At 55.4% G+C, this 14,283-nt stretch overlaps 2 protein-coding genes and 1 long non-coding RNA gene across 7 annotated transcripts in view; 2 read left to right on the top strand and 1 right to left on the bottom strand.

Moving 5' to 3' along the window:
- Positions 1–2,161, bottom strand: part of TRIP4 (thyroid hormone receptor interactor 4) — a 30,775-nt gene extending 28,614 nt beyond the window's left edge. Inside the window, exons 1-3 of the mRNA XM_030497941.1 lie at positions 2,044–2,161; positions 1,101–1,267; positions 752–888 (exon numbers count right to left, since the gene is read on the bottom strand). Of these exons, the coding sequence (XP_030353801.1) occupies positions 752–888; positions 1,101–1,267; positions 2,044–2,129 (390 nt within the window). The 5' untranslated portion in view covers positions 2,130–2,161. The remainder of the gene's footprint in view (positions 1–751; positions 889–1,100; positions 1,268–2,043) is intronic.
- A 2,273-nt stretch (positions 2,162–4,434) lies between these two features.
- Positions 4,435–6,623, top strand: LOC115612752. The gene is made up of 2 exons (XR_003993142.1): positions 4,435–6,011; positions 6,199–6,623. It is a non-coding gene; the product is annotated as an uncharacterized LOC115612752 (long non-coding RNA).
- Positions 6,624–12,080: 5,457 nt separating this feature from the next.
- CSNK1G1 (casein kinase 1 gamma 1) overlaps positions 12,081–14,283 on the top strand; it is a 107,941-nt gene continuing 105,738 nt past the window's right edge. For 3 of the 5 annotated variants that reach the window (XR_003993302.1, XM_030498352.1, XM_030498349.1), the window contains exon 1: positions 12,103–12,260. The gene's annotated coding sequence lies outside the window, so the exon portion shown is untranslated. Of the gene's footprint in view, positions 12,261–14,283 lie in introns of all 5 variants that reach the window. The other 2 variants (XM_030498353.1, XM_030498350.1) reach the window with 1 other exon arrangement.

Here is a 14,283-nt window from a genome sequence, read left to right as displayed (position 1 = left end):
CTCCCCATAACCTGTCTGTGTGTGCACGCGTGGGCCCAGAACCCCCCGTGTGCTGGGCTGCACCCCCAGAGCGTGAGCAGCAGCTCAGGGAGGGGATCCTGCCCCTCTGCTGTGCTCTGGGGAGACCCCCCCTGCAGTCCTGATCCAGCTCTGGGGCAACAGCACAAGAGGGACGTGGAGCTGCTGGAGCGAGGCCAGAGGAGGCCCTGGAGCTACTGCGAGGGCTGGAGCAGCTCTGCTCTGGAGCCAGGCTGAGAGAGCTGGGCTGGGGCAGCCTGGAGAAGAGAAGGCTCCTGAAGGGGACACCTTAGAGCAGCTCCAGTGCCTAAAGGGGCTCCAGGAAACCTGGAGAGGGGCTTTGGACAAGGGCCTGTAGGGACAGGACAAGGGGAATGGCTTTAACCTGCCAGAGGGGAGATTGAGATGAGCTCTTAGGCAGAAGTTCTTCCCTGTGAGGGTGCTGAGGTGCTGGCACGGGGTGCCCAGAGAAGCTGTGGCTGCCCCATCCCTGGCAGTGTTCAAGGCCAGGTTGGACACAGGGGCTTGGAGCAACCTGCTCTAGTGGAAGGTGTCCCTGCCCGTGGCAGGGGGTTGGAGCTGGGTGAGCTTTAAGGTCCCTTCCAACACAAACCATTCCATGACTCTATGATCCTTTGTTAGCATTCAATATTACTTTTCCCTGCACCCCGGCCTCAATGCACCCTCAGCCCTAGCCGCACGCAGCCTGTCCTCATGTACCAGACACACTCACCTTGGCCAGGTCGAGCGGGGTTTTTACCTCCTCTACATGTGTGCTCAGCTCTGCGTGGGCAGGTGCCTCCTGCTTGTTCCTTCCTTTGCGTTTACCCTTTTTCACTTGGTCTCCAGCCCGAGGCATTTCTGAAGTCTCTGGAAGCATGTGTAAGCACAAGATAGGGTGAGTACTAGCAAGAGAAAGATGTCCACTAACTCTTACTTGGTGAATGAAATGGGCTTCACACCATCACAACGGACAGAAATAGGAGCAGGCACAAGCACCTGTGACATCTAATTGTTTATAAATGGAATAACTGAGTGAAGCTTATTTGAGACTTCTATTCCTTCCTCCTCATACCACTCACCATCCCTTTTCCAATACGCCGGCACAGGCTCAAGTGGCAGCTGGGAGCATTTCCTCCACCGGGCCAGCAGTTCTTCCACAAACTGACTCTTCTTCCCATCAGTCCCCTGGATGAGGTCAACAATGTACTCCCGGATCTCATCCTCTTTTGTTATTGACAAGATGTACCTGTGAGGGGTGAGGATGGAGAAAAACCCATAAAGGGGCTTCTGATCTGAGGAAAGCAACAGTCTAATTGCACACATATGCAACTTATGTTTCTCTTTTCTGTAGAGACCATGGTATGAAATGGGTTTATGAGTCAAATTTTGAGAGACACACGCTTTGGAAAATCTCTTGTGGCTGTTTCACTGCAAATTAATCATGAGGTGTATTATCAGAATGGCTTTAATCTGACAGGAAGGGCTTTAACCTGCCAGAGGGGAGATTGAGATGAGCTCTTAGGCAGAAGCTCTTCCCTGTGAGGGTGCTGAGGCGCTGGCACAGGGTGCCCAGAGAAGCTGTGGCTGCCCCATCCCTCGCAGTGTTCAAGGCCAGGTTGGACACAGGGGCTTGGAGCAACCTGCTCTAGTGGAAGGTGTCCCTGCCCGTGGCAGGAGTTGGAACTGGATGAGCTTTAAGCTCCCTTCCAACCCAAACCATGCTATGGTTCTATGATCTTTCTCCCCACTCCAGCCCAGTGACGTCCCCCAGACCCTTCTGCCGAGCACTAAAAATTTCACCCCGACGCTCCAGTTCTCACCAAGCCATGTAAAAACTGTACCCGTCCAACGCGCTCCTGCTGCCACACACCGGACAGCGGCGCGCCCTCCCTCCCCTGCGCGCACGGAGCCACCCCCCGCCGGTGCCCTCCCGGGCGCTCCCCAAGGGCTGCTCTGGAAACCCCGCCGTCCCCCGGCGCTGGCCCGATGGCGGCGGCGCCGGGCCGCGGCGGCCCCGCTCACCTCACCACCTCCTCGCCCACGTCCAGCCCGAAGTCCCCGCGAAGGTGCTGCACGCACCAGGCCAGCAGCGCGCTGGGCGCCGCCATCTTTCGCGCGGGGGGACGGGAATCGGTGGCGCACCACCGGTACCGCGCACCGCCCCCGGGAACGCGGCCCCGCCGCCACCGTTCCGGGCCCGCCCTCGGTTCTCCGCCGGGGCTGGAGGCGCTGGGAGCGGCGCTTGTCCCGCGGCGCACCCCGAGCCCCGCACACAAGCCGGCACGAAAAGCCTGGTTAAGCAAACACGCGTTAAAGTGAACACTAAAAGGGAAAGGGAGCGATAACTGTTCCAAAGGGAGGGAATGTATTTGGCACCAACAGCCACTGAGACATCGGATGTGCTGGAGAAAAACGGTGCGATGTCTTGAGAAACACACAGCCCTGGCTGGGAATGGGAGTGTGAGGTCCATCACCTGGCCGAGGTGAAAGCCTCCGGCCCCAGCAGCTGACAGACTAAAGCACATGAGCCCCGCAGCCCACATCACATTGGCAGGGCGCAGCTGATACAGCGAGGCCAACATTTAATCTGTCATAACCTGCTGGAATTGGCCTGCCTGGCCTTCCATACAAGTGCTGCTTAGCTAAATCTTCACGGCAAGACTTCACTTGCATGTCAGAGGAAGCTTCAGGCACAGCCTGGAGGCTGGAGCTACCAAATGGTCCCATCCCGTGTATGGGCTCCATGCTTGGTGTCCCTCCTACCTGCCCGGTGTCCCTCCCGGGACACTATCTTGCTCACCGAGGACCTGGATTCCGCTCTGGCACTGCCCATCCATTGACGTGCCACCAGTCCTGTGGTGCATTTCACCCAGGAACAGATCTTGCTGGGGAAAAAAAAAAAACCCAAAACCTCACATTTTTCACCAGAACAGTTTTCTCCCACCCTGTTCCCTGTCACCTCACCCTGAACCCACCTGGACTCACACGGGTGCAGAAATAAATGGACCAGAATGCTGCAGGGCTTTCCGTGCTCCCGGCCGTGCTGACATGTTCTTAACACGCTGTAGGCAGGCAGCAAACTATTGGGAGCCAAGGCTTTGCCTCTGCAAGCCCCTGGAAAGGGAACAAAGTTCCCTCTCTCGGAAGGCTTGGTGGTTTTGGTGGCACAGCTCAGCCCAGCTACTGCAGTTTGTCATGGCTGGCAGCAGTATGGCTCTTCCTCCTCTCCCGCAGGCTGCGGTGTCGGTGCGGGTGAGCACTGGTGCTGGGCTGTGGCACGTGGCTGCCAGCCAGGAGGGAGCAGTGGCACCTGGAGCCTTGCTCCTTGGAGGGGAGGCCCCGGAGGTCCGTTTGCCACCCCCTGCCCAGGGCAATGAAGGGCTGACTGGCCAGGGGAGCTGAGCTGAGGTGGGGGCCATGGCCCTGCAGCCTTCGGGAGGGACAGTGTGGCCTGCCTGGGAGGGACGGCAGTGATAAGCAGTAGACAAGAGGAAACAGCCTCAAGCTGCACCAGGGCAGGTTTAGATGGAGATGAGGAACAATTCCTTCCCCAGAGGGTGCTCAGGCATTGGAACAGGCTGCCCAGGGCAGGGCTGGAGTCACCGTCCCTGCAAGTGTTCACACACTGTGTAGCCGAGGCCTCAGTGCCATGGGTTAGTGGTGGCCTTGGCACTGCTGGGGAGCGGTTGGACTGGATGAGCTTAAATCACCCGCTGATTTAAATCAGCCACCCGGCTGATTCCACGGTCCCATGATTCCGTGATTCCACGGTTCCATGGTTCCAGGGCTGCAGGGCCCCCAGCCGCGCTGATCAGACCCAACGGGCCCGGACCCGCGATGGGGGGGCCCCGCTGACGGGAGGGGCGTTGAGGGGGGGGGGGTGCTGAGGAGGGGCGGGGCCCCGGCCACCCGACTCGTTCCCATTGGCCGGCGCTTGGCCAATAGTGTTTGTCCGCGGGCGGCGGTGTTTCCGGCGCGGGCCGGGCCGGCCCGGCCGAAGGCGGATCGCGGCGGCGCTCAACCGCGGGGGCGCGGGAGGGGAGCGGAGCGGGGCGGGGCGGGCGCACCGCGCGGTCACCGCTCGGTCACCGCTCCGTCACCGCTCCCCGCGCCGCGCCGGCCGCCCGGGCCCTCGGAAGGTGCTGGGATCCGGCAGCCTCAGCGCAGGACCGTCGCCTACCGCCAAGAGACGTGAGAGCGGGGCGCGCCCCTCCATCCCTCCCGCCCGCCCGGCGGCGGAGCTGACGGCCGCTCTCCCCACCAGCGAGGGCCGTCATGCGGCGGGGAACCCAGTGTGCGTGAGGCCTGTGCCCCCTTCGCAGGGGGGCATCGGCCAGTTCCTGCAGCAGCCGCAGGAGAACCGGGTGTTAGGCAGAGAGGCGGCGGGGAGCAGCAGCCAGGGGCCGGCTGCTAAATAGTAGGTGTCAGCTGCTGTCCCTCTGCCCACAGCCTCCCGAAAACCGCTGGGGCATTCTGAGGAGCCTGTTTAATCAAGGGATCCCTCTCCAGCTTGGAAACAGCACCATAAGTCTCTACAAGCTGAAATTGGGATGCCCTTCCCTTTGCCTTCTTTTTCCCAAACTAGCTGTGGTCCTCAACCACAGTTTCTCCTCTAGAGTTGCTTGGGAGCCAGCCAAAACCACTGCACTCCTGCCAGATCTGCAGGTCACCTGCTGCGGCTGGCAGAGGCGCTGAAGTGCTGCACCTCGGGGCTGTGGGGCAGGGAAGGGGCGCTTGGTGTGTCGGAGGCAAAATGCGATACAAACAGGGTTTGTATACTCGAGTTCTGGTGGTTGGCTGCAGCCGGGCTCTTGGGACATGTTGCTTGAACTTCATGTTCGCTTCCTTTAAGCAAAACGATTTAGAAAGCTGTCTGAAGCATGACAGAGCTAAATCCACCTGCAGGGCAACAGCAGCATAGACGCAGCTGGTGCTCTGTGGCATTGCTTTAGAGTGTGCCCCGGTGCTGTCAGTGTGGTCTGTGGGGTGGCATTAAGCAACCAAATCCCTGGTGCTTTCAAATAAGACGGAAGATGACATGCCTGGCTGCCTGCAAGGGCTGTATCGAGGCTGTCAGCTCATCCTTGGATGAAACAGATTGTGATGAGTCTTCCTCTGTGACTGCTTTGAAACTACAATTGATTTTTGAAGGAGCTGAAAGTTGTCGGTGTGTCTCTTGACCTTTGTATGCTCCTTGAAATCGTGTTTCTCAGTAAAGTCTGGTGAAACGCAGCACCCCTCTCCACTGACCTCGTGGGGCTTTGCCAGAAATGGGTGCAGTAATTTGTAGTTCAGACACACTGTTTGCACACAGACCAGAGGGATGTGATGCTCTGTGGCTATCTGCCCTGTTTTAGAAGGGCTTAGGAGATTGCAAGTGCCTTCTCTGTGTCGGAAATTGAATTGCTTTACTGAGCTGATGCTTCTGAGATTAACTTGTGGGCTCCGCTACCGACTCAAAAGGTGTCTTACAGACACTATTCTCAATTGTTAAGGGTTTTTCTCTCAAATATAGATAATTTTAAACCACCTGGGGCTCCCCCATGAGAATTAGTCCTTAATTGTCTTGAAGGACAAGCAAATCAAGACTTTTAAGCACACCCCACCTCAGAAAAACAAAGATGTGCACCGTAGTGCTGTACACCTTTCATCTCTGCTATTCTAATTTTGTTTGGCTGACTAAGGACTGCATGGCGATAACCCTGTCGAGAATGCACGGTGTCACCATCTAAACCATCCAAGAGCTTCCCTGGGTGTTCTGGAAGAAGCAAGAGCTGGACTCGCTTAACTGCACAACTGTGGGGATTTATTTTCAGTCACATGCGTTGCAACTTGGGTGTGAAATGGGAATTCAGTTCACAGGTTCCTGGAAATGGTGTGGGACCTGCACGCGGCCTTCTGGGTCAAGAAGGATGCTCAAGGAATGTCCGAGGCTTTATCAGTGCACAATATTTTCTGCACTGAATTAGGCTCTCCCAGCTGAAAGATCAGTGAGTGCTGCTTCATCTGGGCTTCCAGCGCTTAGGATAAAGTAGCTTGTGTCTATCTTAAAGTCTTGATGTGCAGTCTGGAGCTAGTTAAAGTCGGTTAGCCTCTAGGAAAAAGGCTTTGTTTGCCTTTCAAACAAGAGCTGATCGAGTTCTGCTAACCCTTTTGAATTGATGATGCCTTTTACAGAGCCCGTCCCTGCCACCACATCCTGCAGAAGATGGTGAGTCCTCTGAAGAATAGATGTGATGTGACCTCGACCTTACTGATAAACTGCATCTCTTATGCTCAAGCTGGGTTTTGTACGTTTATATAGTGTTTTTACAGTTTATGGCTTGTGTTCAGCTGTTGCACAGAACTAAAAGCGTAAGTTTGAGAGGCTGCGAGAACATTGCAGTGAAATTAATATATACTTTTTGAAGCTCAACGCTCAGTATAAGTCACTGTTTTAGTTTTTATCTTGGTTTCCTTGAGTTCCTCAGAGACTCCTGCACATCGTGTAGCTTTTATCTCTTGATTGCCTTGTGCTTGTCAGGGACTTGCATGTTTGTGCTTGTTCTGGTTTTAGGAAGTAGATACTTGGTTTTCTAATACACTGAAGCATTCTAAAAATACATCTGTGTCCTGTCTTTAGTGAAGTAAAAATCTTCATGACACCCTCTTCACCAAAGATGGGAAAACTGGATTTGAAAAGACATCAGTGAGCTGGAAGGGCAGCTCTCACTTGCTGGGATTTAGACATGAAGATTAATTAAAACAAACTGTTTAATCATCAAGCCATAGAACCCCAGGTTGTAAGGAAGCTCAAGGATCATCTGGTCCAACCTTTCTAGGTCAAAGCATGTCCCAGCACCCTGTCTAGCCAAATCTTCAAAGTGTCCAATACTGGGAATCCACCACTTCTCTGGGGAGATTATTCCAATGGCTGGTTGTTCTCATTGTGAAAAATGAGAACCCTCTTGTGTCCAGTTGGAATCTCCCTGGAGGAACTTGTGCCCATCACCCCTCGTCTTTTCCATGTGACTCCTTGTAAAAAGGGAGTCTCCATCTTCTTTGTAGCCACCCTTTAAATACTGGTGATAAGGTCTCCCCTGAGCCGCCCTTTCTCCAGGCTAAACAAGCACAGCTCTGATGGTCTGCCCTCACACAGCTTCCCAGACCTTGGATTTCCTTGGATCATCCTAGTCTCTTGACTGAGGATGCTGCGAGAACTGGAGCAGCTCTGCTCTGGAGACAGGCTGAGAGCACTGTCTCTGTAGGGACAGAACAAGAGGGAATTTGATTATTACTTTTTTTCTTACAAACCCAGCTAGAGCCAGAGCGTGTGAGTGCCTCTGTGGTACGGGTTTTCAATTTAATTTAGAACATAGACAACAGGGCAAGCAGAGACCTGCCGGCAAAAGTAAGACTCAGCATTGACCAATTCATTAATCTCCACTTAGCCTCTGTGTCTCCTCTAACTATTAGTAATGTTTAAGCTCTGAATTTCAAATGACTTTTTCTACATTTGTTTTTTAAAGAAATAAATACCCATTGCTGACAATAGGTGTCAGCAGCACCTCCAGCTACTAAAAGTCTGGCTGTGCCAGGGACCAGAGCAACACTCTTTTATGTTTGTTTATTTAGGTAATGTGTGGGGAATATAGAAGCACATGGATGAGAGGCTGAAACTATTCTTATTTCCTGAGTCAGTGTTACCTCACCAGGTGTACCCAGGAAAACAGCATCAGCACAATCAGCTGCTGTTTCACCAGTTGAATCACCGTGGCTTGCCCCAAACCAGTGCCAGAGGGGCAGTGAGGGGAACCCGCTCCTCACAATGTGATTTTTCCCCATCACCAACGCATGGAGTTGTCTGCAGATGCCCAAATACTTTATCTGACCCCTCACCTCAAGAAAGTCACAGCCCTGAGAGCACTAATGGGCATTAAATTGCCCTAAAGGGCCTCAGCTGGGACCCTCACCCAAGCCTGAAAAGTCCAGGAGCAGCTTCTGACTTGGGCTGGGGGCACCTGTACCTTTCCCAGGGGATGCTGGATGAACCAACATGGTAGGTCATTCACTGCTGGTCCCAGCTCCTTGGTGGCCTTTGTCCATCAAGCCAACCCAGGCCAGCAGAAGCAACGCTTCTCTGCTGGGGAAAGGGCTGGTTCCCCATGGAATGGCGAAAACTCCTCTTGTCACTCAGTGCTGGGGCCTGGACTGAGCTGTTGTCAAATGGGGAGCAATGTTGGGGTAGGAAGGGAGAAATGGGTGAGGGATGGCTTGGATGCAAAGCTGAGAAGGGGGCCATGGAGACAGGGGGACAGCATGGGGTGTTAACTCCAGCACGACTGGATGTGTGTTTCCACAGGCACTCTTGGATGCTCTGAAAGCAACTGCAAAGTGAGCACAAACAGGGTGTTTAGGAGGGGAGATCATGTGTTTAGAAAATAAGAAATCCTAGGGTCTAATATAGAACTATAGAATCCCAGCCTGGTTTGGGTTGGAAGGGACCTTAAAGCTCATCCAGCTCCAACCCCCTGCCATGGCCAGGGACACCTTCCACTAGGGCAGGTTGCTCCAAGCCCCTGTGTCCAACCTGGCCTTGAACACTGCCAGGGATGGGGCAGCCACAGCTTCTCTGGGAAAAGTCTGTGCCAGCGCCTCAGCACCCTCACAGGGAAGAGCTTCTGCCTCAGAGCTCATCTCAATCTCCCCTCTGGCAGGTTAAAGCCATTCCCCTTGTCCTGTCCCTACAGGCCCTTGTCCAAAGCCCCTCTCCAGGTTTCCTGTAGCCCCTTCAGGCACTGGAGCTGCTCTAAGGTGTCCCCTTCAGGAGCCTTCTCTTCTCCAGGCTGCCCCAGCCCAGCTCTCTCAGCCTGGCTCCAGAGCAGAGCTGCTGCAGCCCTCACAGCAGCTCTGGGGCCTCCTCTGGCCTCGCTCCAACAGCTCCACGTCCTTCTTATGCTGGGAGACCCAGAGCTGGATACACTACTCCAGATGGGGCCTCAGGAGAGTGGAGTAGAGGAGGAGAATATGTTGAATTTTAAACCTTAGGGGACAGAATTATCTTTGAGCAAGAGCAAGTGATGGGACAGAAGCTTTCCCACCCCCAGCACCTAAGGCTTTTCCTTCTTGCAGTAACGTGGGATAATCACAAGCTGCTGCTGCTCCAGAGCATGTTCAAGCTTTTCCCAGCAGAGCCCTTCTACCCCTGTGTCCAAAGCCGGGCAGACTGCATGTTTGTGCTGGATCTCTCTGGGCTGGGTGGAAGGGTCTCCTCCTGCTCCCGCACTGGGGCTGTGCAGGGGGCAGATGCTCTGCAGGGAGAGCAGATGTCCCTGTGTGGGTTGCAGACAGAGGGGAGGGGAAAAGAGCCATCAGCTGCCGGGCTGCTGCCCTCTCACCCTGTGGAGGGAAATCCAGCGTGAGACCTCAGGGACCTCCCCCCACATGGGGGGTTCATCTTTTCCTGACTTTCAAGGTTCCTCCTAAAAACGAAGCTATTACCAGCCTGCTGCACTGTGGCACGTGCCCTGTCCTCTTACCATCACTGGCTCTTTCACTTCGCACTCCTTGAAATGAAGTCTCCGTGCTGCGGATGATGCAATTTTGAGTTCAGGTGCTGTGTGCTGATGTTAAGCGAGGTGCACAGGAGCACTATTAATTTTGATGAATGCCAAGCCTGTCCATGTATATTCCTGCTCTGGGGTGAATGATTACAGGAAGTATTTCCATCAAGATCCTGGTACCTTCTTGCTCTATGTGGTTGCTCCTCTGCCCTCACTCTCCTACCAAAAAATGCTCTTTTAATCCTTGTTTTCTCTTTGACCTTGTGGTGTTTTTTTCTCTTTGAATGCTCACAGCATCACCCAAAAGGACACGAGGCCTTTTTGCGCTTGTGTCCTGCAGGGTCCCTCCTGCCCATGCTGCTTGTGTTGGGGTCGTGCCGCTCTGTGCCTGATCCTGAACAGGAGCCTCATTGTCCTTCCCACTGTCGCAGACAAAGGGGTATTGTCCTGCCCACAGCTCCAGCCGGGCACCCCGCAGCATCGAGCCGGTTCATCCCAACGGGAGACGCTGCAGCGCTTTCAGGAATAATAGCAGGACATTTCCCCTCTGTTCATAACAAGGCACTCAGGAATCAGTCCAGCTCCCACCTGGCTTAGTCAAAGATGAGGAGCTGAGCATCAGCTGGGGAAACCTCCCGTGGGACCTGCCCAACCTAATGGAAAGGTTTTGGGGTCAGCTGCAAGCTCCCTTTGCCCCATATGTCTTTTAACGCGGGGGCCCATCTTGTGATAGACTCCCAAGGGATTATCACAGGGCTAACGAGAATCTGCATGTTTAATATGACTGACCTAAAGAATGACTTGGGCTAAAATTCATAGAACCACAGAATCCCAGACTGGTTTGTGTTGAAGGGACCTTAAAGCTCATCCAGTTCCAACCCCTGCCATGGGCAGGGACACTTTCCACTCAGAGCTCATCTCAATCTCCCCTCTGGCAGGTTAAAGCCATTCCCCTTGGCCTGTCCCTCCAGGCCCTTGGCCAAAGCCCCTCTCCAGGTTTCCTGGAGCCCCTTTAGGCACTGGAGCTGCTCTAAGGTGTCCCCTTCAGGAGCCTTCTCTTCTCCAGGCTGCCCCAGCCCAGCTCTCAGCCTGGCTCCAGAGCAGAGCTGCTCTGGAGGTTGCTCCAAGCCCCTGTGTCCAACCTGGCCTTGAACACTGCCAGGGATGGGGCAGCCACAGCTTCTCTGGGCACCCTGTGCCAGCGCCTCAGCACCCTCACAGGGAAGAAATGTTTGATGATAAACGATTTTTCAGGATTAAAATTCCTTGGTAGCTCCAAGATGGTTCAGAGCAGAAATGGGGAAAATTCAGGTGACGGTGGAGTTTCTAGTGAGGGACGCAGCATATTTCAAACCACAAAGAGGGACACGGCTGCCCTGAGCCGTCTGCGTCCTGCTCCGGAATGACACCACAAGCTGCTTCTGTGAATTTGTACCATTTTCTCCTTATGGCACCTAAAAAATGGGAGCGCTGAGTCTGAACGTTGCAAAAGCACTTCCTCCCTCTTCCTTTTTATGAAAGGTGGGTCATGCTAATAGTGTTCTTTTTCTTTCCACGAGTAAGATCCCAAAGAAACAAGAAGGGCAAAACAAGCTCATCCCAGAGCAGAGCTTGGGATCACAGGATGGACTGGGTTGGAAAAGACCTTTAAGCTCATCAAGTCCAACCGTGCCCAGCACTGCCAAGGCCACCACTAACCCATGGCCCTGAGGGCCTTGTCTACACGGTGTGTGAACACTTGCAGGGACAGTGACTCCAGCATCAGGATGGGCTCTGAGGTGGCTGAATTAAGACATTCTACTTTTGATATTAATATCGACTTCAAAAGTACGGTGTGGAACCTGAGCTGGCGGACTGCCCATGGGTGTTAAAAGAAGGAGTAAGCAAAAAAGCTGAAGTGAAATACAAGGAAGTTTTACTAAAACTGGGCATTTTTCCCTGCTTAGTTATGGCACCAGGGGAAATCCTTCAAGCCTGCCTCGGGAATACGGGGTACTGGGGAAAAGAGACCATTTGAATGTGTGTATTGTGGATCTAAACAAGATTTCCAGGTGGTTTTCCAAAAGTAACCCGCGGCTCCTTCCTGGTCGGGGCAGCATGAGACACGTTCCGGTTCCCGAGGCTGCCTGCCCGCGGGCGCGGGGGGCCGCTGGGCTTCTCCTCACGGCGTTTGTAGCCGTTTCCACGGAATATTGCTCTTTAAACACTTCTCCTTGTTTTCCCACCGAAAGCGCTTTGCAGCCCCTTGCGGGCACCTCCCGCGGCGGCTGCGGGCGGAGGCGAGCCGAGACTAACCCGCTGGGGTTAGTGTTTGTGGTTTATCGCCCACTTCTGGGTGTTTGATGCCCTTTCCCAGCCGGTGTTTCCCCTCAGGGAGGCGGCGGCTCTGTGCTGGGGGTTAACCCGCTCCCGCCGCCGCGCTACTTCCGCCTAGCAACGGAACGCGGTTGCTAGGGCGAACCCGCCGCCGCGGCGCCCCGGAAGTGGTTCTGGGCGGCGCGGGCGCGCTGCTGCCATAGGGCGGTGCTCGGCCAGGGGCGGGGCGAGGGGCTGAGCGCTTCCGGGTCGGGGCCCTCCCCGTCGAGCGCGGCGGAGGGAGGAGCCGCGGCGGGGCGCGGGGAGAGCAGCGGCGGGGCCCGGCCCAGCCCAGCCCGGCGCAGCCCGGCCGCCTGCCGAGCCCAGCGCCGCCGGAGCCAGGTACGGGCGCGGGGGGCGCCGGGCCCGCCGCTGCAGCGGGGCCTGGGCGGCGGCGGGGGCGGTCGCTGCGCTCCGCGGCCGGGCCGCTTTCAGGGGCCGCGCCTCCCGCGGTGGCGGGGGAGGCTCCGCTGGGCTCGGAGCCTCGGCGCGGGGCGGCCGCGGGTCTCCCGACTCTCTCTGCGCTCCAGCCGGGCGCAGGCCGGGCACGGAGGGGCCCGGGCGGCCGCAGGAGCTTCCGCAGGTCTCCGGGGGAGCTCTGAGGGGGTCCGGCCGTTGGGGGAGCTGAGCTCCGGCGGTCCCTGCTCGTGTGTGAGGGGAACCGGCCCGGTGAGAGGTGCAGTGACCCCGCAGCGGCTCCTCACGGGCGGCTTTCTCCGGCATGTTGTGGGCTACGAGCCGCTCGGTCAGAAAAGGGGGATGTTGAAGGAGGGGCCGGACACCCGCCCGCCGTGAGTCGGTCCGCAGCTGGGGCAGGGCACTGCCAAGGAGGGAGCTGAAGGCAGCCTGGGGACTCTTCTTCTGAACCTGATCGTGTTCCCGGGTGTGGGGGGAACAAAGCACTCTCTGCGAGTGTATTTGCAGCTTCTTTGTGTGAAGAAGTTGTACATCCCCCTGTATCTGGGAAACATACGTGTGTGCTCTTTGGTGCTGTATGAAACTTTAAGGTTTGGGCTTCATCACCGTGTCCAAACTGTTCATGAGACTTCATCTTCCCTCCTTTATGTGCATTGCTGCTGATGATCATCCTCTTCAGCCTCTCAGCAGTGACTTTTCAGTTGGTAGGAAGCATCGTGTATTGAGGCCGAGCTCATGGTCAGTCCTCAGCCCACGCTGCCCCCTGTGCCCTGATTCATGGCAGGTTTCCCACCTTCCCCCTTCCCTGTTACCGGGCTCGCAGTGTTCAAGTCCCACTGTCCTGGGTGTGATCTCAGACCTGATCATTTTTTTTATTGGTGACCTAATGCATGCGTGTAACCAGCCTGTGCTGCCACTCCCCACGCTCTCCAGGACTTGCCTTTGCCTCCTCTCAGCTCCCTTGCCCCCAGCTCAATAAACCATCTCCTCAACACCCCCAGTGTAACGCTTTGGGGGTAACTTGGTCTCTGTCAACCTGCCGGGAGAGGATGATGGGTGAACTGGGAAGTGGGAGCTTTGTTCCTGTTGAGAAGCCCTTCCCAAATATCAGCAGCACTTTCCCACAGGCACGTTCCAAAAAGTACAAAGAGCACCTCTGAGCACCGAGTTTGGGGAAGTTGCTCTCTTCAGGCTGCAAGAGCCCCAGAGGATTCCTCACTGCTTGCCAGTTGCTGAAATTTTGGAAGTGTTGCCCATGTGAAACATTACTGATGGGAGAATTCGAGGTTTATCATGTTGCTGCTGTTGTGACGTGCATGGAGTGTTTGTCTCCATGTGTAGCCAGGCTGACACTGGAGCTCTTTGAGCCAGGGGTGAGCTGGAGATGCTGCCAGTGATAAATATCAGCCCTTGTGCAGGGAAGGTGACCGCTGGTGAGGAGTGACCAGGTCAGAAAGAAATTTCAATATCACAGTGTGTAGAAAAACCAGTAATTCTTAGGGAAAACTGCCTGAGGTACTTTGAGAGTGTGAAGGGTGGTGGTGGGGACTGGGCAGGCACTCTGCGTTCTCACACTGCGGGTCCTGCTGGCTGTGCACTGCTTCAGCTGCAACTGCAACCTTTGGGCAAAAATGCTGCCGACTCCAGTGAAACTGTCCCCTTGCTAAAACCAGGTTTTACTCTTCCGCTGTGCAGAAGTAACTAAACTCTGTTTAGGTACAAGTGTTTCTTCAAACATCGTCTGTCCTGAAATTGCTTTTTCTGGACACAGCAAAGTGTCCTTCTGGCACCGCCTTTATTTCTTAAGAGCTGTTGGGCTGTGGGGAAGGCAAGGTGCAGCTCTCTGCTTTACCCTGCTGCTCTGTAGCAGCTTATTTGCACAGAACCATCAGGGTTGGAAGGGCCCTCTGGAGATCATCCAGTCCCACCCCCTGCCAAGGCAGGGCCA

The sequence above is a fragment of the Strigops habroptila genome, chromosome 9, assembly GCF_004027225.2.
Source record: "Strigops habroptila isolate Jane chromosome 9, bStrHab1.2.pri, whole genome shotgun sequence".
NCBI classification, from domain to species: domain Eukaryota; kingdom Metazoa; phylum Chordata; class Aves; order Psittaciformes; family Psittacidae; genus Strigops; species Strigops habroptila.
The sequence above is the reverse complement of the archived record's forward strand: the minus strand, read 5'-3'. Positions and strand labels throughout refer to the sequence as shown.